Consider the following 21,420-nt stretch of genomic DNA (forward strand, 5'->3'; position numbering starts at 1 on the left):
GAGAGAGAGAGAGACTTTACAGATTCGGTTTCAAATGCATCCCTGTTAGTGGACGGGTCATGAGAGCGGTGCGGCAACAGCTGTAGACTTACACACTGTGTAATATGGAGATGGTTTGGGTTTATGACAACGGATGCAAAGCAAACAATGGAGCTTTGAGGATCAGCCCTACTAAGTAATCAAATGGCCCAAGCCCTGAGACTACATGCTGGTTCACAGCCAAGCACCGACTCAGAAATAAAGATGAAAATGAAGAATACACCTGGATGCCTGGAGAAAATGAGCATTTACCTTCTTTAGAGCCATCTTCAGATAGAACCAGATCCCAAACACAAGAGCAGCAGTTGAATACAAGTAGAGGCGGTGGTGCCATAACAACATGAAGTAGCTGTCAGTGGCACTGTGTGCATTCTGCGAGCCTGCACAGAGACAACACAGTATACTTCATATACATTTATATATAAAAAGGCTTTCAACATAAACATGTCAGGCAATTGCAAGTCCTTTCATTGCAACAAGCTCGTCTGTTCAATGACAAATGTAGCTCACCTGCAGTACATAAAAGGCGGCTGAACAGCTGGACTACAATGCTAGCATTAGCGGTGCTACGACCTTAAACATAGCTCAATTAGTTTCCAAATCGTTTCAGAAATGAACTCACCTTTCGTATCGTATGCAGACACGCTACATATGAAATTAAAAACTAGTATGATGACATTCCCCATTGTTGCATGCAGTGTGATGACAAACAGTGTTCAGGTAGTGTTATTGTATGAAACCATGTTGTCGTATTTGTCCGCAGAGCATGCTGGGAAATGCTGTTTTTATGCTGCGTTCGCGTTACCCTCGGAACTCGCAAACATATGGACTCATGTGAACTACGGCTACACACAAGCTATGTTCTATTTCAGTTACAGTTAATGATGACAAATACATTCACAAAGGTATTCGCTGTTAAAATGCGTAACAGTGACAGTATCGCAAGTTTGAGTTGTTAAATCATTCTAAATGTTGCATTTCTCGCTCAATTGCGAGTAAAACGCGTTGCCGGAAGCGTCCGTGTTGTTGAAAAGCCGCACTTGACGCAATTCCGAGTCGCTGTGATGAACGCAGCATTAATGTCACTAACATTAGGGGGTGTATCGTTATCAAACAACCGGTTAGACACGTTTAACGTCCACAAATTATTATAGACTATGTTTCATATATTTTAATTCATTTGAATTGTATTTGAATCATTTAATATTTTTAAATTAAATCTAAATTAAAATTGACGCCACAACACAGGAAACCACAGCCGAGCGGAACGTTGTTTGCCATCGATGTTTCCGGCGGAATCATTTGTGGGCGTACCGACGGACGACGCTGTATTGAACTGCGTCGTTTTCTTGTAAACACCTAAACTTGACAGGTGCTCCTGTCTCACCGAACAAGACCATGTCCATATTCACGCCAACCAACCAAATCCGCCTGACGAATGTCGCGACGGTGAGGATAAAAAAGGCAGGAAAGCGCTTTGAGATCGCCTGCTACAAGAATAAAGTTATGAGCTGGAGATCAGGAGCGTGAGTGACGTTAGATAATAATAACATTCACGATTTCATAAAACGATGTCACTGAATAGTTACTACGATAATCGATGTATCCTCTCTCATTTGCCTCCATTAACTGAAGTTATCTGTAACTCCATTCTTCTTCTTCTTTTCCAGGGAGAAAGACTTGGATGAGGTTCTGCAGACAAACTCGGTCTTCGTGAATGTGTCCAAGGGTCAAGTGGCAAAGAAGGATGACCTCACTAAAGCGTTTGGAACAGATGATCTGACAGAAATCTGTAAACAGGTAACATATGATGTTTAATCTCTCCTATTCTTCAATATCCATCTTATAAAAGCTCTTATTACATCACATCTGTTTTTTAATGTGCTGTATTTTTTGTGCAGATTCTGGCTAAAGGAGAGCTCCAGGTGTCTGATAAAGAAAGGCAGAGTCAGCTGGAATCCATGTTCAGGGACATTGCAACAGTTGTGGCAGAGAAATGTGTGAACCCGGAGACCAAGAGGCCGTACACGGTCAACCTGATCGAGCGGGGCATGAAGGACATCCACTATTCTGTCAAAGCCAACAAGAACACCAAGCAGCAGGTGAGGAACCCACACACTGAGAGCAACATTATAGCTGTTTTGTCTTTTCACGTGTGGCCTTTTTGTGGCATTAAGTTGCTTCTTTCTGCTACAGCAATGTTGTTTGTTTGTTGTTCTCAGGCTCTGGATGTGATCCGGCAGCTGAAGGAGACCATGGAGATCCAGCGGGCCCACATGAAGCTGAGGCTGGTGCTGCCGGCTAAGGAGGGCAAGAGGCTGAAGGAGAAGCTCAAACCACTCCTGGCTGTGGTGGAGAGTGAAGACTTTGTGGAGGAGCTGGAGATGGTGAGGGCTGCGTTCATCGTCCTCTTACACTTTATGACATCCAGAGAAGGTACCAGGCTCTCCGTAGCCACCCAAGGCTCTCAAGGGCAGATGGGGTGTACAGTATAATCCTTCCATCCAGTCTGAACCTGGACTGGAGGCTCAGAGCTCCCTCCTGATGTTGTAGTTGTGGTCCTCTTGTAATCTTCACCCCGAAGCTTCCACCTCATTCAACACAGCCAACAAGTTTCTTTGTATCTCACAGTAAACCTATTACAGTTTTGATATTGACTTCCACCGCTGTGTCTACCCTTCCCCCTCCTCCTCCTCCTCGTCCTCTTCACCTGCAGGTCTGCCTTGTTGACCCCGGGTGTTTCAGAGAGATCGACGAGCTGATCCGCTGTGAGACCAAAGGCCGAGGTACTCTGGAGGTTCTCTGTCTGAGGGATGTGGAGGAGGGAGACGAGAAGTTCTAGCGCCCCCCGTCCAGCCTGGACTCTGCACTTATAGACACTGACACGGCCCGCAGACACAGCAAAGTCATATAAAGGATTCTACTGTATACCGTGCAATTGATACTCACACATGCGTGCCTACTCCACAGCCTCTGCTCACAGGGAGTTGTGTATTTGGAGATATGTCTGAATATTTACTTGCAGGACAGTTTGTACTCCAGGTCCTCTGCTTCAACACGCAGGTCTTTATGCCTCTGAACTTTCAGCAGTATTCTTCAGAAACAATGATATCATTCAACTTTAATCCGGTTCTGTGTGAAACACTAATCACGCTCCAAATTCAAATCTTGTGTTGTGTTTGACTCACACTAATTTATATCTTGTAATAATGAGTTTGCTCTTAAAACAAATAAATATTGAACATCTCCATTTTGTTTTTGTGGCGACTTTAGATGGTTTGACTGAACTCTTATTACAGTTTTGTCTGGTTGAACTATGTTGGAAGTTTTTACAAAGCAAAGCCAGACTCTCCCTCATTTACAGAGCACAATAAAGAAATCTATGGTCTGTTCTTACGTCACATTCACGGCTCAGTAACTCATGAGTTAAAGTTGCCTGAGCAGCTCCTCTGTCTCTGAGATGAGAACAGATTTACCCTCTAAAATCAGACGATCAGAGGGGATCCAGTCACTGACAAACAAGGTTAGGGGATAAGAGATGGATCGATATCTTACGTGTTCAGACGTGAGGTCCTGTAAGAACAGGTACGCTTTCAAAATGGTGATGACTTTAATGATTGGAATCTAAACAAAATAAACATGAGGGAAATATGGCTTCAAAACACACACGCACACACATTATAAAGCTGAAACCTCCATTACTGAACGTCCTCCTCCTTTCCTCTGCCTGTGTGTTGAGGCGTCTGTGTTGTTTGTTACCTGCAGTTGCACCCACTGAACAAAAGAAAGGCGCAGCATCAACCTAATGATCCTCCAGAGAAACAGAAAGTGAGTCAGTGAGTCAGTGAGCAAAGCTGTAGTCGACTGGACTGAAGCAGAAGAGAAGCCAGAGAAGCCAGAGAAGCCAGAGAATCAGAAGTTTGTCCACAGCACAGCAGCGTCTCAGCCAAACTGGTGAGTCCAGACACAATCTTGAGTGTTTCAGCAGCATGAAGCCCAAAGCTGAGCTGCTCTCACACGGCTCACTTCACTCCTTCATTCTAAAAGGCTTCACTCATGTTTCAGTGTTCACACTGGTGTGTACACACAGCATGTAGACACACCAGCTGACCGATGGATCAGCCTTTTTCCTTGCGTGTACATTGTCAGGGCGGGAAAAGAACAGCGGGAAAAGAGCAGTGGGAAGTGAGCCTGTTTAGCTGTGTCAGTAAATCAGTGAGACTCACCCACGACAACAGGAAGTTAATGGAATGCAGCCTGTAGTCACGTCAACTTTAAAAGAATCAGAAATCAAACAGTCAGAATAAAAGCAAAGAGACAAAAGCTTCATTTCTGTCCTGATCAATATTCAATCAATCCTAATGATTGATCTCTGGACCTTTCCCACACTAACACGTCACGCTCACACCCTAACTGTTACATTTGATACGCAGCAGAATCTAGAACCAAGTCCACCAACACAGAGCTGAGACTGAAGTCCAGGATTTGACCTTTAGATTGAGGTCACAGCCGTGGTTTCCCCTCTGACGCCCCCACAGTCAGAACTATGTAACTACAGCTACGTTGTGTCTCCATGTTTCATTCCATGAATGTAATCAGATGTTGATCACTGTGGAGCTGTAAAGCTGCTGCTGTGGTTCCAGACTCTGAGATCTGTTAGATTCTCCGTGATCGTGTCAGAGAGAGTTGTTGTCCCTCATTTTCTCCTTTGTTCTCAGCAGACATGTCTGCTGCCAGCCGTCTGCAGTCTGAAGATCAGTTCATGTGCTCCATCTGCCTGGAGGTCTTTACTGATCCAGTCTCCACATCATGTGGACACAACTTCTGCAGAACCTGCATCACTCAATACTGGGACAGTAACGTCCTGTGTGTGTGTCCTCTGTGTAACGAGATGTTCTGCACAAGACCTGAGCTGAAGGTCAACAGGCTCCTATCTGAGATGGCTGCTGAGTTCAGACAGTCCACTAAAAACAAAGCCAGAAGAACATCAGAGGAACCAGCTGCCAAACCAGGAGAAGTTCAGTGTGACGTCTGCACTGGACCCAAACTAAAGGCCATCAAGTCCTGCCTGAGGTGTGAGGCCTCCTACTGTCAGACTCATCTGGAGCCTCATCTGACAACAGCACCCCTGAAATCACACCAGCTGATCCATCCTGTGGACAACCTGGTGGACAGGATGTGTAAGAACCACAAGAAACCTCTGGAGCTCTTCTGCAGGACCGACCAGACCTTTGTGTGCCTCATTTGTCCTGTTTTAGACCACAAGAACCACATGTTGATTCCTTTGAAAAATGAACATGAAGGAAAGAAGGCCGAGCTGGAGAAGACAGTAGCTAAAATTAAGCAGAAGATCCAGCAGACATGTCTTAAGATCCAGGAGATGAAACAGTCAGCAAAGGTCAGCAGGGAAGCTGCAGACAGAAAGAAAGCAGAAGGACTTCAGATCTTCACCACTCTGAAGCAGCAGGTGGAGGACATCCAGGCCGACTTCATGGAGACCGTGGAGGAGAAGCAGAAGAGCACACAGAAACAGGCTGAAGACTTCATCAAAGAGCTGCAGCAGGAACTCTCTCAGTTGACGGTGGTAGCTGATGAGGGGGAGAAGCTCTTACTCTCTGAAGATCACCTCCACCTCCTCCAGAGCTTCTCATCCATCAATGTTCCTACCACCAAGGACTGGACACAGGTCAGAGTCCATCAAAGGTCACATGAGGGGAGCCTGGAGAAAGCTGTGGCTCAGCTGGAGAAGACCATCAGTAAGGAGGTGAAGAAGCTGCTGAAGGTGGAGCTGAAGAGGATCCAGCAGTTTGCAGTGGACGTGACTCTGGATCCTGATACAGCTCATCCTAAACTCATCCTGTCTGATGATGAGAAACAAGTTCATCTTGGTGATGTGTGGAAGAATCTCCCAGACAAACCACAGAGATTTGATCCATGTCCTTTTGTTTTAGGAAAGCAGAGTTTCTCCTATAGAATATTTTACTTTGAGGTTCAGGTCAAAGGAAAGACAGCGTGGGATTTAGGTGTGACCAGAGAGACGAGCAAGAGGAAGGGAGACATCTCAATGAGGCCTCAGCATGGTTACTGGACCGTTATGTTGAGGAATGGAAATAAGTTCTCAGCTCGTGATGACCCTCGTGTCCCTCTGAGTCTGAAGTCAAAGCCAGAGAAGGTGGGCGTGTTTGTGGACTTTAATAAGGGTCTGGTCTCCTTCTATGATGTGGATGCTGCAGCTCTGATCTACTCCTTCACTGGCTGCTTCTTCACTCATAAGCTCCTCCCATTTTTCTATCCCAGTCTTAATGATGGTGGTAGAAACTCCGCCCCTCTGATCATCTCAGCTGTCAGTCACACTGGGTAACCTGCTGGAGTTGATGTGTAATGATTCTCTGTCATTTAAGGTCCAGATGATCTGATCTGCTGTCTTTACTTTGACTTCTTCTTCTTCACATTCTGCTTTTTCATTGATGACATCATATTTGTCTCTGATGTTTCTCATTGCTTCTTTCTGCTGCAACACAACAATCCACCCACACAGATCTGATCTGATAACTGTTGATCAATAAATCAATACATACACTCTGCCTACTCATCACAGATGAACCTGATCAGAAATAAGAAGGTATTATTGTTATTATTTTCTTGTGTTTTTATTGTTGTGATCATTGTAAATAGATCAAATGTTGGGTTGTGGTTGAATCAATTGAATCCTTTGTCACATTCAGGTATTTCAGGACAAAGGGGGGGGGGCCGAAAAACTTAAGTTGGGAACCACTGAACTAATGTATACAGACTGATTTGGGAAGATAGAGTCAGGAGTCAATCATCCGATGTGGGAACACGTGGCTCTCATGCTGTGTGTGTGACATGCAGCTCCTCTGAGTTAAACGGTCCCTTCAGTCACTGAATGTAAAAATATGTGAAAACAAGATGTTTGTCCTTTAAACTTTACCTTTGTGAGCGCAAAGTGCTCAATGTTGACGAGTTCTGATCCTAATAAAGAAACTATCTCAGAAACAAGAGCTGCAATTCATTTTCTTTCCAAAACGACAAACTTCTACTGACATGGCTAAGAGAGATTCTGTTCCAGTATCATAGAAATCCTCCTCAGCTAATATGATGTCATCATCTGAGCCTGACAAGCCAGTTCAAACCTTTTTTATCTGTTTGGAAGGAGGTGAAGGTCTGACGGTCTGGAGGTCTGACCCTCACTCATGTCCATATATAAACACTTTCACTTCATTTGTGTAGAGAAACATGAATTATTTGTAAAGTTTTATTCTGTAATCTTGTTTTTCAGATGAATCTTGAGCTATCACACCAGGAGACAGCTGTAATATCACCACAATTTATGTTACAATGAGAAAACACCTTTTACTACAGTTTCATTGATCTGTAGACACCTGGAGAAGTTTCATATATGACATCAGAAATTATTTTAATATTGTTTTTAAACTCTGTGAAATGTGACACCGATCAATGAACAGATGAGCTGAATCCACCAAACAGCTGTGTGATCTACAGTAAGTGCTCAGATGAATGAATGAAACACAGTTAAAAGGCCTAAGTGTGATTTAAACATCAACCACACATTCAAGTTAATAAAAGCATAAACAGTTTTGTTAAAAGTGCTTTTGTCCACGGATAAACCAGTGCACCATGACCCAGGAAACACACACACACCCACCCACACACGCTCTGTCCACAGCTGTTTCACACATAACGGTTTTCTAATAATCATTTACACACTCACAGTCAAACACTCCTGAACCCTCTCACATAGCCTCTGATCTGCGTCCATACTGGCTGTTAGTGAGTGTAGTCCTGTGGATCAGGCTCAGCGGGTCATGAGCCCCCTCCCCCATTTGCGGGTACATCCCCTCATTCTGCTGCCCTTGACTCCCAGAATTGGGGCATCGGGTCATGAGAACCCCCCCTCCTAGCACCATCAAGACAATGGCGATCCATCCTAAGAACAGCGCCGGGCCCCAGTCTCTGCGCAGCAGCACAGCACCTTCCAGTGGCTGACTGGTGTGATGACAAGTCCAGGCAATGGGAACCAGCAGCAGTAACCCAGCCAAAACAAAGACAGTCCCAGAAGCCACTTTGACCTGGCCCCTCTGAGGGAACCACACGGCCCCCACCGCTCCCATTGCCACCGCAAAAGCCCCGACCCCGATGGCCGCCACGATGAGAGTTCTCCAAGTCCGAAAACTTCCAGACAGAGACAGGAGAGACTGGTAGAAAGAGCAGTGCAGGCTTCCATCGTGGTTCAGATCCCAGTGATCCCATTCCAGCCACACCCCATCCCAGTAGGCAGGAAGCGTGGCCGTGGAGTTGTCCAGGGTGCCGCTGACCTTCCAGAGAGCCACGCAGCGGGTCAGGATGCAACAGAACCAGCCGACCATGGCCAGACCCAGGCCAGCTAGCTCCAGCCGCCGATCCATGACTCCTGCCGGCCTGCTCCTCCTCCGCTCTGCCTCACCACCAGAGACAGCCGGGAACAGAGCAGTGCAGAGGGGCGGGGTGTTGTTTTAACCTGTGTGTGCATGTGTGAGATAGGGAGTGAATCTGTGTGTGTGTGTGTGTGTGCGTGTGTGTGTCTGTGTGTGTGCCTGAATGGCTGTTTGGCCAGCCTGCTGAAGGGAGAACCAGTTCTGTGGTATTCACAAGAAGAGAGGAGTGAGCGCTGGGACTGGGTGGAGGAGGGAAATCCCTCTGTTTGCTCTGCCATGGTTTCAAAACATTCCCTTTCTCTGTGAACACAAAGCTCCTCTGTGGTGCTCTGATTTGTCTGCAGCTGACTCGTGTCTCTGAGAGAAGACTTCATTTAAAGAGACACAAGTCGCTACTGATGTAGCATGTGTGTGTGTGTGTGTGTGTCCTCACAACACGAGGTCACAGCTGGCGGTGACGGTCACACCTTCATTCAAACGCTAAAATGTTAACTTGGAAGTCAGGATAGGAATCACAACACAACACAACACAACACAGGCTTTTACATATTTGCTGACTTCTTCGTGACTCATACCCCGCTAGTCTCTGAGCTGCAGTTGAACAGGAGCAGCGTACTTCACTCTGTCTGCAGCTCTGACAGATTGTTTACCTCCACACTGTAAACACATCTATCAATTAACCCTTCGACGCGTCTGTCGAGAAATGAGGAATAGATCCTGGAGCTCCGGTAGAACCTGTCTGAGAACCAGAAGGCAACCAGAGAGCACATACCTCTGCCAAGGCCGAACAGCATCTCCCAATGTAGATATGTAGATAAATAAAAATGATCTCAGTCCCGTGTAAATACCAATGAGCGCAGAGCGGCGGGACACCTCGATCAAACATGCAGGTCTTTATGCCTCTGAACCTTCAGCAGGATTCTTCAGAAACAATGACATCATTCAACTTTAATCTGGTTCTGTGTGAAACACTAATCAGGCTCCAAATTCAAATCTCTTGTGTTTGACTCACACTAATTTATATCTTGTAATAATGAGTGAGTTTGCTCTTAAACCAAATAAATATTGAACATCTCTATTTTGTTTTTGTGGCGACTTTGGATGGTTTGACTGAACTCTTATTACAACTTTGTCTGGTTGAATTATGTTAGAAGTTTTATCAAAGCAAAACATCGGGATCAGATCCAGACTCTGCCTCATTTACAGCCTCCAAAGAGCACAATAAAGAAATCTATGATCTGTACTTATGTCACATTCACGGCTCAGCAACTCATGAGTTAAAGTTGCCTCAGCAGCTCCTCTGTCTCTGAGATGAGAACACATTTAGCCTCTAAAATCAGACGATCTGAGGGGATCCAGTCACTGACAAACAACTAACAAACAGGTTTTGTGTATACAGACTGATTTGGGAAGATAGAGTCAGGAGTCAATCATCCGATGTGGGAACATGTGGCTCTCATGCTGTGTGTGTGACATGCAGCTCCTCTGAGTTAAACGGTCCCTTCAGTCACTGAATGTAAAAAATATGTGAAAACAAGATGTTTGTCCTTTAAACTTTACCTTTGTGAGTGCAAAGTGCTCAATGTTGACGAGTTCTGATCCTAATAAAGAAACTATCTCAGAAACAAGAGCTGCAATTCATTTTCTTTCCAAAACGACAAACTTCTACTGACATGGCTAAGAGAGATTCTGTTCCAGTATCATAGAAATCCTCCTCAGCTAATATGATGTCATCATCTGAGCCTGACAAGCCAGTTCAAACCTTTTTCATCTGTTTGGAAGGAGGTGAAGGTCTGACGGTCTGGAGGTCTGACCCTCACTCATGTCCATATATGAACACTTTCACTTCATTTGTGTAGAGAAACATGAATCATCTGTAAAGTTTTATTCTGTAATCTTGTTTTTCAGATGGATCTTGAGCTATCACACCAGGAGACAGCTGTAATATCACCACAATTTATGTTACAATGAGAAAACACCTTTTACTACAGTTTCATTGATCTGTAGACACCTGGAGAAGTTTCATATATGACATCAGAAATGATTTTAATATTGATTTTCTTGTGCTATGTGACTGCAATCAATAATCAGATGAGCTGAATCCATCAAACAGCTGTGTGATCTACAGTTAGTGCTCAGATGAATGAATCAAACACAGTTACAAGTGTGATTTAAACATCTAACACACTTTCAAGTAAATAAAAGCATAAGCTGTTTTGTTAAAAGTGCTTTTGTCCACAGATAAACCAGTGCACCATGACCCAGGAAACACACACACACACACACACACACACACACACACACACACACACACACACACGCTCTGTCCACAGCTGTTTCATACATAATGGTTTTCTAATAATCATTCACACACTCAGTCAAACTCTCCTTCATTCCAGCCTGTGTAGACCCCGCTCATCGGGTTACGAGCCCTCTCCTCCATTCTCTTCTCATTCTGCTGCCTTTGACTCGCAGAATTGGGAGCCCTCTCCTCCATTTTCGGGGTCGTCCCCTCATTCTGCTGCCCTTGACTTGCAGAATTGGGGCATCGGGTCATGAGAACCCCCCCTCCTAGCACCATCAAGACAATGGCGATCCATCCTAAGAACAGCGCCGGGCCCCAGTCCCTCCGCAGCAGCACAGCACCTTCCAGTGGCTGACTGGTGTGATGACAAGTCCAGGCAATGGGAACCAGCAGCAGTAACCCAGCCAAAACAAAGACAGTCCCAGAAGCCACTTTGACCTGGCCCCTCTGAGGGAACCACACGGCCCCCACCGCTCCCATCACCACCGCAAAAGCTCCGACTCCGATGGCCGCCTCGATGAGAGTTCTCCAAGTCCGAAAACTTCCAGATAGAGACAGGAGATCGTGGTTCAGATCCCAGTGATCCCATTCCAGCAAGGCCCCATCCCAGTAGGCAGGAAGCGTGGCCGTGGAGTTGTCCAGGGTGCCGCTGACCTTCCAGAGAGCCACGCAGCGGGTCAGGATGCAACAGAACCAGCCGACCATGGCCAGACCCAGGCCAGCGAGCTCCAGCCGCCGATCCATGACTCCTCCTCGACAAGCTTTTATATAATTGCTGACTTCTTCCCAACTCAGATACTTCACTCTGACTGCAGCTCTGACAGATTGTTTCTGACCTCCACACTGTAAACACATCTATCAATTATCTCTTCGGCACGTCTGCCGAGAAATGAGGAATAGATCCTGGAGGTCTGAGAACCAGAAGGCAACCAGAGAGCACATACCATATAGAAATGATCACAGTCACATGTAAATGAGCGCAGAGCGGCGGGACACATCAATCAAATATGACAAACATCATGAATATCTGTGTGGTTGAGATCTGCTCTGTAAATATGAGATTCCATGCTCTTTCCCTGGTTACACGGTCGCTATGCAGCTCTGATCTTTGCCGCATGTGAGCAGCAAATCAGAATTGTGTTTCAATGAACCAAACAGTGTAAAGGTGACATGAGTAGCTTTGATTTCTTGGCTACAAAGAAGAGAAGTCCAGGTTCACATTTGGAGGTTTTTATTACATCGTGTGTGTAACCTGATTACAATGCAATCAATTCTGGGTTGCAACTTTTGTTATAATGGTAAAATAATCACAGAGCTAAATCACTATAGCCCAATTTAACATCATGTGGAGGTCAAAGGTCATTGTGTAACATTGTGTCATTTAACAGACTGACTCACACTGACATGGCTTACACGGAGCGCTCACATGATGTCACACTGTGTTCACTCGTCTGAGGAACATTGCTGCCACCAGAGAGCGCCACACCCAACGCCACTGGCAGATCCACTGAGCTGACTCTTCAGCGCTCAAACATCTGGCCTGATGTGTTTGCCTTCGCGTCACACATAGTTCTTAATGGCGTAGCTGCTGTGTGTGGGCGTGGCCAGCGTGTAGCCACTGGACCGGAGCCTGGACCGGAGCCTGGCCCTCTGCGGCGGGCAGCTGGTGCACAGGATGGCTCCCCCGCAGAACAGCAGCCCAGAGGTCACGAATCCGATATAGATAGCCGCCCCAAGCTCCCTCTTCAGCACCTCGGGGACGCGCGGGTTGTGGAAGTCAGCGATGATGGAGTTTGCCGTCCAGGCGACGGCGACCACGGTGGTGAGCGCCGCCGTGCAGAAAATGGCCCCGGAGCTCAACACCACTCGCGCCTTCATCCGCGGGTGGCTTAGGCAGTTGGTGCAGCGTGCGCCCAGGAGGAAGACGAGGAATCCCAGACACCCCAGGACCATGCCGATGCAGATGAGGCCGCGGGCCGCCTGCAGGTCTGGAGCCAGGTCCATCAGGGCGTCATAGAGCTTACACTGCATCTGACCCGTGTACTCGCTGACACAGGTCATCCACAGGCCCTCCCAGAACACCTGCATGACCACCAGGCTGGTGCCGATGAAGGCCGTCACCTTCCACATGGGCAGAGCGCAGATCAGGATGGTCCCAGCCACGCCCATCATGGACAGACTGATGCCCAGCTCCTGCAGAGCCATGGGTTAGGGTTAGGGCTCTGCACACGATCAGAGCCTGGAAACAGGAAGTGAGAGGAGGAAGGTCACTATAAGAACACAGCAGGAACCCCACAAACTGGGTCACAGAGCAGATACACATACAGAGCAGCTGGAGGAGCTCTATGTAATCAGATCAGAGACATGGAGTGTTTTTATGAAAATACATTCCTTTTTCTGCTAAATATTTATATTGAAAACAGAATCAGATGAAGTATAAATATACTTAAAAGAAAATAGCATTGAAAAGAAAAATAATCAGTCGTACTTAATATCAAACCACAGGAACTCAAACACACCACACACCACACACACACATAAACACACAATAACATTTAACAAACCATAAAAGCCTTTAGTTCTGGCATTAGTGTCAAAAAGTCCTCATGACAAAATGACATCAGTGTGTCTCTCATTGTATATGAGATTGTCTGAAGTCCACTGTAGGAGAAGAAGAAGATGTCTGGCAAGTAAAGGTGAATAAATCATATCTTTCTAATGGACCTGACTGATCCAGGAGACTAGGCCAAACATGTATGAGTATTGTATGACAATATGAGTCCAAACATCGACCACATTTCTCCTCTACCGACAACGAGCACGAGCACGAGCCGAGAGAGCAGGAAGTGCACCCACAGCTTCCTCCCACCGCTCGTCACTGAGCTGAAGTCCACCCTTGTGTTAGAGATGCAAAGGTCCAGAATGCGGCTGCGAAAACGCATTCCGACCGCGTTTGTCATTGTTCCAGTTTTATCTGATCCGGTCGCAGCGGCGCCATGGAGGCAAGAAGCCACCAGGCAGCAGTGTGCCACCAGAGACAGAACACACACGGAACACACACTGACAGACAGTTTGATCTCAGCACAGATAAGCAATGGATCACTGCAGACGAGAGGCGGGAAGAAATGTACAAAACATTGATGGAGCTGAATCCTGAAGCACTCTATGTTTAAGTGTTTTTGTAATTGTTCCATTAAAGCCTCAGTTAGGACTCAGAAAAGCAGAATTATTTGCCCCAGCTGCTGTTTCTGCTCCATTTAAAGTCTTTTAAGTAATTTTCATACTTTCTCCATTACACTCACAAAGGCCCTTATCCATACACCCTAAATCTAAGGAGACATACATGTTGTTTTTCTCTTAAGTCTGTTCTTATATTAATTAAGAGGTGTAATAACCATGTGATGCTTATTTAAGATGCCTGGCTCCTCATGTCTTACATTAAGGGACATCTGAGGCTTTACACTTAGTTTTAAGGGGTTCATCATTAAGATCATTAAGGGATTTTGAGGATCTTTTTTTTTCTGTAAGTATTTTATCAAAACTACTTCTTTTATAATTATAATGAGAGTTATGAGAGTGCTAGATCACGTTTCCTGTTCCAGCTCAGTAAGTTGAGCCTCACAGTTTCTTGCTGACACAAAGCAAAACAACATTCACTCACACATCTTAAGAGGAATTCAGCAATAAATTATGAGGCGATTTCATTACAAATAGTTTTTTAATTCACACTTGTAACAAAACAGAATTTTATTTTGTAAATAATTGCTTTGTTGTTTTGCTTTGTTCCAGTTTCACTCTGAGGAACAATGAAACTAAGTGATCATCCAACAAGATTCTGAGTCCCTGAGTCACCAGTATGTTCCTTATCTCTGCGTGAAGAAGCCGGCAAACAGGTTCTCACAGTGTTTGCTTTAAACACAGGGGCATTTTTTAAACCAATATAAACAAAATGAATGAGGGGGCGTGGGGGAGGGAGGTGAGGGGGGGGGTCACGTTACAAAGTCTTTTATTGTGAAAAAATAAAACAATTCCAAGAACAAAACGATGAAAAGTGCAATTACAAAGGGAAGCTTTACATTTCAAAAATGGTATCACCAATTTTTCCCAAACACATCGAACACAGAGTCTCTATAATGTAAACTAAGCTAGCGTTCTGTATGTACACAATAATTGGCAATCACAACCTTAACCAAACAATCAAACAGTGCCTTGATACAAAGTGTGATTCTCTTGTAGTGCGTGAGTGCAAGTTTCCTTCATATGCGTGTGTGTGTGTGTGTGCGTCCTTTCTTATAGTCTCTCTTCATATTACAAGCAGCCATGTTAAAGCAAAAGACCGAGTCCAAAAGAGTCCAAACCCAGCAGCTGGTGGTCCCGTCCATGTGTCCCCTTGATAATGTCAGATGTAAGTCTTTGAAGGAGTCACAGATCGTACTGAGTCCAGCTTGTCCAGTCCTGCCGAGGATTTGTTGAGGAGGTACTTCACAGATGGAGCCTCGTGCTCCTTTTTGGGGCAGTTGGCGCACAGAAGTCCCCCGCCAATGATCAGCATGGCCCCGGCCCCCCAGCCGATGTACAGCGAGGCGCCCAGCTCTCGTTTCTGAGCCTCTATCACCAGAGGGTTGTAGAAGTCCCTGATGATGGCGCTGGCGGTCCAGGAGACGGCGATGAGGCACAGGAACCCGCTGATGATGAGCATCACACCTGCTGCCACTATGGCCCTGGCCTTGGCTCTGTCCTCTGTGATGAAGTTGGTGCATTTCCCACTGACGAAGAGGATCACCACCCCCAGGATGCCCGTGATGATGGACACCACCATCAAGGCTCGGGCGGCCTGGAGGTCACTGCTCAGGGCCAGCATGGAGTCGTAGACCTTACACTGCATCTGACCTGTACTCTGGACCACGCAGTTCATCCACAGGCCCTCCCACATGGTCTGGGCCGTCACTATGGTGCTGCCAATGAACGCTGTGACCCGCCACATGGGCGCGGCGCAGACGATGATCACCCCGATCCAGCCGAGCAGGGCCAGGACGCCGCCCGCCATCTGCATCCCCATGGAACCCATCGTCCTCTGTGTCTGACCGGCTCTGAGAGAATATTGCACACTGATCGGTTCTTTACGTGCGTCTGAGGAAGATGAACAATGGGAGGCGTTCAATGCAGCGCAGCCTATTAAGGACACTTCAGAGGCCTTGGCAGCGAATACCAGCCGTGCAGGATTCTTTGTGTGCGTTGACAATGGAAGCTTTCTGGATGGAGGATGGGGTTGTGTTACATGCAGTTTGGTTCACAACTCAAACATAGGAGAAGATGTGTGTGAAAAACACACGCAAACTTGTTCAACTGAGACGCTTGAGCCCCAATGTGGAGGGAAGAGTTTGACTGGCAGATACGCAGCAACAATGTTGACACACAAATAAAGGGAAAGAGTCGCCGCTGTACGTCAATACGCTGTCACAGGGCGAGCAGAGATTTGTCAACGGGTGTATATGTTGAGTGATGTGTGTGTGTGTGTCTAGTGGGTGTGATCTATACATTCAAACGTGTCAAAGCGCAATAGAAGTCATGTGTTTGAGATGTTAAAACAGTGAAACTTTGTTTTCTTCTCAGCTCTCTGATTTAGCACTGGGCTTCTAATGTTATGGAAAATGTGTTTGTGGATAAGATTATTAGTTTTAAACATTTTAAAGGAGGGAATAACCAGTCGATAAGGGCTTGGAAAAACACAAATCACATATTTGATTGAAGTTCCTGTTTATTTCCCCTTGCCCATTTAGATCTTTAGTTTAGTTTTCCCTCCTATTGTCATTTCAGGTGTTGTGTTACCGTCCATACACCACATGTAAACACTCCATAAATGAGTCATTATTACCTGCAGCACCTTGATTTCATGTTGATGACCCACCTGACTGCTTTGACACATTTGACCACATTGAAGTGGAACACAAATGCTCTGAAGCATAACAGGTTGAGGTGGATTCTATTTCTGATGGTGGAATGTGATACTGAACAAGATGAATCATCTGAGCTGGGTGTGTTCACGCTGACTGTTTGTCTCCAGGATTAGAGCCCTGACTACAGTGATTCTGGATTATATGTTTATTGAATATTTGGATTTATAACTATTTGTTCGATGTTTTTAATTTTCTATCTGTGACATTAGGAGGCCTGAGCCAGTGACGGTGACATCACCCCTCCACAATTCATCACCACATCTGTGTTATCAATAGTTTATGAGCTATTTGTAAAGGCAAATCATCTGGATTAAGTCCAATTTATTGATCCAAAGGGAAAAATGCATCAATCTGAACACAGACCCAGATCTGGATCAGCACCAGATCACAGCTAGTGGACCATCACCTTTGGGTTTGGACACTCAGATTGTTTTTGAAAAAATAATCTAACTGATCCGACAATGTTTACGTCAGCTGAGTCCTGCATCTCGATCCAGTTCTTCCTGGCCTTCCAGATTCAGGAGGATCGGTTCATAACTTTCTTCTCATTCTCAATCTTGTTTACAAATGGACAAACAATTGAAAACATGATGTAACAAAGGTGAAACAATGAAACTGTGGCCTGTTGTATTAAAGGCACTGACTGGCACTCAACGCAGCCAAACCAGTTGAACCGGTTGTACTTATCTACATACACAGTTCACTGCAGAGCATCTTTGAGTTTCTGCCCTGTTTTCTCCTCCTTTGTGGTTCCGGTAAGCAGAGCAGGGACCAGAACACTGCAGCTCACACACATTCCCTCATCAGTAACTATCTGTCTGCTCTGCTCAGCCTTGGATCGTTTTATGTAAAGCATTTCAAAGTCCTATTTATTAAATTAACTTAATCCAAGATTCAATAAATGAAAAAGTGTTGATGCTCCTCATCATTTAAAGCAAAACTATAAATTTCTTACCTGCTCTGTATTTAAACAGATAAACCACAGTTAGACGACAGACATATCAATCAAATAAATGTTTTATTATAAATCAATATCATTGGTAAACAAAAGCATTTGTACAATATTGCAATTGAACAACAACGTGTTTAGCTTAGCTTTTTTTTTTTTACAATACATTCACAATCAATCAATCACAATGTACAAATCTCCATCCAGAGTTCATCTTGATAATATACAGTACATCCATCGAGTGCAGCTTAAACTTTCTTAACATTCAGAGGGAAACATGTTTGATACGAGCTTAACGCTAAAGTCCAGTCCAGACGTGGAGCAGCTGGAGGATCGTCTTCAGTAAAGTCTCCTCTCTCTTACTGTGCGCCACACAACTTCACCAATATGTGGCCCTGAGACAGCCAAGGAGGTTTACTAAAGCAAAAACTGGCACAGTGTTTTTCAGCAGAGGGTAAGAAGGATCTCAGACGTAGGCCCGGCTTGTGGCTCCAGATCTGGCCCCGGCGTACTTGACTGGGTATTCGTTCTCTGACTTCTGCGGGCAGGAGCTGCACAGGAGAGCGCCGCCCAGGATGAGCAGTCCGGCGGTGCCCCAGCCGATGTAGAGCGCAGCTCCCAGCTCCCTCCTCTGAGCGTTGGTCAGGATGGGGTTGTAGAAATCCCTGATGATGGTGTTGGCGGACCAGCAGACTGGGATGAGGACCAGGACGCCGGCACAGATGAAGACAATCCCAGCGGCGATGGCTACCCTGGCTTTGGAGTTCTGGTTCTCAACGAAGTTAGTGCACTTGCCCCCGGCGATGCCCAGGAGGACGCCTAAGGCAGCCACGATGATGGCGATGACCACCAGAGCCCTGGCAGCCTGCAGGTCCTGGGGCAGAGCCAGCAGAGAGTCGTAGATCTTACACTGCATCTGACCCGTGCTCTGCATCACACAGTTCATCCACAGGCCCTCCCAGATGACCTGCGCCGTCACAATGTTGGCTCCGATGAAGGCAGTGACTTTCCACATGGGCAGGGCGCACACGATGATGGTCCCGAGGAAGCCGATGATGGCCAGGACAAAGCCCAGCATCTGTCGTCCCATGGACACCATGATGAAGTCCGGTTTAGGTCAGTGGTAGAGACGGAAATGAGGAGAATGCGGGAGCAGATGAGCTCAGCGTGGTTGCAAAGGTGAATAAAGACACAGGGGCATTGTCTTGTGTTTTTAAGGGCGTCTGTGATTGAAGGTGGAGTCAACTGCCGTGAAACCAGTGCAAAGGCCAATATTCCGGCCTGACCAGATTCTTCACATTATTTGTAAGTTGATAGGCAGGGGTTTCGATGAGCAAACAACATTATGTAGATGAGGCAGGAAGGAGGCCGTAAATTCCCCTTTGGAACAATGCTGCACCAGTGACCCACTTCTGATTGGGCACTTCTGATTGGGCAGCTCAGGTCCATCACTGGTTTCAGGTTTAGATATGCAGCAGCAGTATCACCGGATGTTCACCTTCCTCTCTGCCTTACGCATGAAGTTGATTAGATCATTAATAAAACAAACGCCAAAGCAGTTCCAACGGATGGAAATGGCTCACTTTGATTATAATCATCGGTTGATTGATGAGCTGTATTTTGGTGAGAGCTTTCTGGTGGAATTTGAAGTGAAATCACTGATAAGTGATGAAGATGAAAGGATTGATGAGGAGCAGAACACATTTTATGAGGACTTTGTTTGCATGAAGAGCAAACAAAGTCTTCCCCCCACACACACACCTAGCCACCCCCTCCCCCCCCCCAACACACACCCCCCACACCCATTCACACCACACCCATACACCCCCCCCCCCCCCCCCCACACACACAGAGTACTTTCTTGTCAAAAGCAACACCCCTCCTCTCTCTCTCTCTCTCTCTCTCTCTCTCTCTCTCTCTCTCTCTCTCTCTCTCTCTCTCTCTCTCTTTCTCTTTCTCATTTGAGCTCTAACGTGTTCAGAAAAACCAACATCGCAAACACTTCTGCATAGTATAAACACATTTATTCAGATATCTACAGACAACATACATCACAAATCATCACTATGGAAACATTCCTTCCGTTCTGCGTGATCTGAAAATAAATACATCAACTCAAACTTCCTCATTAAGCAGTACAACCTTCATATCACATCACACACACACACACACATGTGACACAGTTTCCTTCTCTTTCCAAAGTTTTTACATGAAATTTAAACTAAATACAATCAATCAATCAATCAATCGCAATCCAGGGAGAAATTCAGAAGAACCAGAAGTCACAGTGATTGCTTGACTGGAATACAAAACAAACAGAAACAAGAGTGTGTGTGTGTGTGTGTGTGTGTGTGTGTGTGTGTGTGTGTGTGTGTGTGTGAGTAAGGTCCTCATTCTGTCCATTTCACGTGGTCAGATGAATTGCCGAGCAGAGTACGAGGTCGGGGGAGCGTACTGTTTGTTGGGGATGTAGGACCCTGAGTAGGTCTGGCTGGGCGGCGGGGCGTACACTGGGCCGTAGGTTGCCGGGGCGACCCCTGGCCCCGCATAGGGGTAACCCGGTGGCGGTCCGTAGCCTGGATATCCATACATGGGCCTCTGTGGAGGGCAGGATGTGGTCAGCATGATGCCTCCCACCAGGAGTAGAGCAGCAGAGCCCCAGCCGATGTAGATGGAGGCTCCGATCTCCCTCCTCTGCGTCGCCACGGTGAGGGGGTTCTGGAAGTCTGTGATGGTGATGGCGGCTGACCAGCACACGGGGATGAGGTCCAGGACAGCACAGGCGATGATGAGACAGCCGCCGATGATCACCACCATGGCTTTGGATGAGTCGTTCTTAAGGCAGCTGGTGCATTTAGCTCCGATGAAGGTGACGATGAAGCCGATGAAGCCAAAGACCAGAGCGATGATGACCAGAGCTCGAGCGGCCTGCAGGTCCCTGCTGAGTGTCAAGAGGGATTCATTCAGCTGGCACTGCATCTGACCGGTGCTCTGCATCACACAGTTCATCCACAGGCCGTCCCACACTATCTGTCCTGACACGATGTTGGCTCCGATGTACGAGGTGACTCTCCACATGGGGATCCCACAGGTCACCGACACGCCGATCAGGCCGATGAAGCTGATGACCTGACCTGCTATTTCCTTTCCAATCCTCCCCATGGCGAAGAGCAGAGAGAGGAGTGTTTCAGCGGGTGGCTCTGGATCTGTGGACCGTCGTGCTGTTACAACGACACGGAGATCTCTCGCCTGTTGTTTGTCAAAAAATGCGAAGAAGGAGGCGGAGGATGTGAGGTGTCGTCAGGTGAGTTCTTCTGGTTGAACAACATTTGTCAGACGACAAATGCCGAGAGGCTGAGAAGGAGGAGTGGCAGCCTCTTTTAAACAGTGCACCCACACACACACACGCACACACACACACACACACACACACACACACACACTCTTTCAAATGTAAAACAGTGTTTCTACCGCAGTGTCAAAGGCTCTGAAACCAGATTGGAGCGATGACCAAACGACCCAAACAGCCCCCAGCTCTCTCATTCACAAACAGACGGTGGTTCTTTACTCAGCAGCTGACCTGAAGATCGTTTTACTGTAGACACTCCCACACACACACTCACACACACGCAAATGCTTCACCAACAAACACGCTCCACATCAACAAATAATTGAGGGAGAAAAAGCGTGTGGCAGCTGAGGGAGCAGGACTCT

The 21,420-nt window shown here is 46.4% G+C and overlaps 9 protein-coding genes across 12 annotated transcripts in view; 2 read left to right on the forward strand and 7 right to left on the reverse strand.

The window, feature by feature from the left end:
* Positions 1-1,245, reverse strand: part of tyw1 (tRNA-yW synthesizing protein 1 homolog (S. cerevisiae)) — a 35,128-nt gene extending 33,883 nt beyond the window's left edge. The window contains exons 1-2 of the mRNA XM_076146580.1: positions 662-1,245; positions 292-419 (exon numbers count right to left, since the gene is read on the reverse strand). Of these exons, the coding sequence (XP_076002695.1) occupies positions 292-419; positions 662-725 (192 nt within the window). The 5' untranslated portion in view covers positions 726-1,245. The remainder of the gene's footprint in view (positions 1-291; positions 420-661) is intronic.
* A 96-nt stretch (positions 1,246-1,341) lies between these two features.
* Positions 1,342-3,289, forward strand: sbds (SBDS ribosome maturation factor). 2 transcript variants are annotated; one of them, XM_076146586.1, is made up of 5 exons: positions 1,342-1,565; positions 1,710-1,839; positions 1,941-2,141; positions 2,262-2,426; positions 2,756-3,289. In XM_076146586.1, the coding sequence occupies exons 1-5, from the start codon at positions 1,438-1,440 to the stop codon at positions 2,879-2,881; spliced, it is 750 nt and encodes a 249-aa protein (XP_076002701.1). In that variant the 5' UTR covers positions 1,342-1,437; the 3' UTR covers positions 2,882-3,289. The 2 variants fall into 2 exon arrangements, with proteins under 2 accessions (XP_076002701.1, XP_076002702.1); XM_076146587.1 differs by having other exon boundaries at positions 1,346-1,488.
* A 113-nt stretch (positions 3,290-3,402) lies between these two features.
* On the forward strand, positions 3,403-6,780 carry LOC142995489 (E3 ubiquitin-protein ligase TRIM39-like). Of its 3 annotated transcripts, XM_076146585.1 has the most exons (3): positions 3,403-3,562; positions 3,805-3,993; positions 4,758-6,780. In XM_076146585.1, the coding sequence occupies exon 3, from the start codon at positions 4,763-4,765 to the stop codon at positions 6,398-6,400; it is 1,638 nt and encodes a 545-aa protein (XP_076002700.1). In that variant the 5' UTR covers positions 3,403-3,562; positions 3,805-3,993; positions 4,758-4,762; the 3' UTR covers positions 6,401-6,780. The 3 variants fall into 3 exon arrangements, with proteins under 3 accessions (XP_076002700.1, XP_076002697.1, XP_076002699.1); XM_076146582.1 differs by having other exon boundaries at positions 3,403-3,993; XM_076146584.1 differs by having other exon boundaries at positions 3,403-3,993; positions 4,761-6,780.
* A 140-nt stretch (positions 6,781-6,920) lies between these two features.
* Positions 6,921-8,531, reverse strand: LOC142995491 (claudin-4-like). Its single transcript, XM_076146588.1, has one exon. It carries the CDS (start codon positions 8,484-8,486, stop codon positions 7,815-7,817), a length of 672 nt encoding a protein of 223 aa, XP_076002703.1. The 5' UTR covers positions 8,487-8,531; the 3' UTR covers positions 6,921-7,814.
* A 2,338-nt stretch (positions 8,532-10,869) lies between these two features.
* On the reverse strand, positions 10,870-11,545 carry LOC142995221 (claudin-4-like). The gene has a single exon (XM_076146204.1). The coding sequence runs from the start codon at positions 11,542-11,544 to the stop codon at positions 10,870-10,872; it is 675 nt and encodes a 224-aa protein (XP_076002319.1). The 5' UTR covers position 11,545.
* A 534-nt stretch (positions 11,546-12,079) lies between these two features.
* On the reverse strand, positions 12,080-13,005 carry cldnj (claudin j). The gene has a single exon (XM_076146443.1). The coding sequence runs from the start codon at positions 13,003-13,005 to the stop codon at positions 12,361-12,363; it is 645 nt and encodes a 214-aa protein (XP_076002558.1). The 3' UTR covers positions 12,080-12,360.
* A 2,054-nt stretch (positions 13,006-15,059) lies between these two features.
* LOC142995409 (claudin-4-like) lies at positions 15,060-15,966 on the reverse strand. Its single transcript, XM_076146442.1, has one exon. It carries the CDS (start codon positions 15,866-15,868, stop codon positions 15,200-15,202), a length of 669 nt encoding a protein of 222 aa, XP_076002557.1. The 5' UTR covers positions 15,869-15,966; the 3' UTR covers positions 15,060-15,199.
* Positions 15,967-17,756: 1,790 nt separating this feature from the next.
* On the reverse strand, positions 17,757-18,905 carry LOC142995384 (claudin-4-like). Its single transcript, XM_076146405.1, has one exon. It carries the CDS (start codon positions 18,803-18,805, stop codon positions 18,173-18,175), a length of 633 nt encoding a protein of 210 aa, XP_076002520.1. The 5' UTR covers positions 18,806-18,905; the 3' UTR covers positions 17,757-18,172.
* Positions 18,906-19,708: 803 nt separating this feature from the next.
* Positions 19,709-21,387, reverse strand: LOC142995053 (claudin-4-like). Its single transcript, XM_076145949.1, has one exon. The coding sequence runs from the start codon at positions 20,866-20,868 to the stop codon at positions 20,119-20,121; it is 750 nt and encodes a 249-aa protein (XP_076002064.1). The 5' UTR covers positions 20,869-21,387; the 3' UTR covers positions 19,709-20,118.
* Positions 21,388-21,420: the final 33 nt, after the last annotated feature.

The sequence above is a fragment of the Genypterus blacodes genome, unplaced genomic scaffold (genome assembly GCF_046128005.1).
Source record: "Genypterus blacodes isolate CSIRO-AG114 ecotype Tasmania unplaced genomic scaffold, CSIRO-AGI_Gbla_v1 ptg000032l_1, whole genome shotgun sequence".
NCBI classification, from domain to species: Eukaryota; Metazoa; Chordata; class Actinopteri; order Ophidiiformes; family Ophidiidae; genus Genypterus; species Genypterus blacodes.

Bases quoted from the DNA above. Each gene is read 5' to 3' on its own strand.
- LOC142995384 (XM_076146405.1), bottom strand. From the start codon at position 18,805: ATGGTGTCCATGGGACGACAGATGCTGGGCTTTGTCCTGGCCATCATC.
- LOC142995221 (XM_076146204.1), bottom strand. From the start codon at position 11,544: ATGGATCGGCGGCTGGAGCTCGCTGGCCTGGGTCTGGCCATGGTCGGC.
- cldnj (XM_076146443.1), bottom strand. From the start codon at position 13,005: ATGGCTCTGCAGGAGCTGGGCATCAGTCTGTCCATGATGGGCGTGGCT.
- LOC142995053 (XM_076145949.1), bottom strand. From the start codon at position 20,868: ATGGGGAGGATTGGAAAGGAAATAGCAGGTCAGGTCATCAGCTTCATC.
- LOC142995409 (XM_076146442.1), bottom strand. From the start codon at position 15,868: ATGGGTTCCATGGGGATGCAGATGGCGGGCGGCGTCCTGGCCCTGCTC.
- LOC142995489 (XM_076146582.1), top strand. From the start codon at position 4,763: ATGTCTGCTGCCAGCCGTCTGCAGTCTGAAGATCAGTTCATGTGCTCC.
- sbds (XM_076146586.1), top strand. From the start codon at position 1,438: ATGTCCATATTCACGCCAACCAACCAAATCCGCCTGACGAATGTCGCG. The intron at 1,566-1,709 runs GTGAGTGACGTT...CTTCTTTTCCAG, and splicing joins ATGAGCTGGAGATCAGGAGC to GGAGAAAGACTTGGATGAGG. The intron at 2,427-2,755 runs GTGAGGGCTGCG...CTTCACCTGCAG, and splicing joins TTGTGGAGGAGCTGGAGATG to GTCTGCCTTGTTGACCCCGG.
- LOC142995491 (XM_076146588.1), bottom strand. From the start codon at position 8,486: ATGGATCGGCGGCTGGAGCTAGCTGGCCTGGGTCTGGCCATGGTCGGC.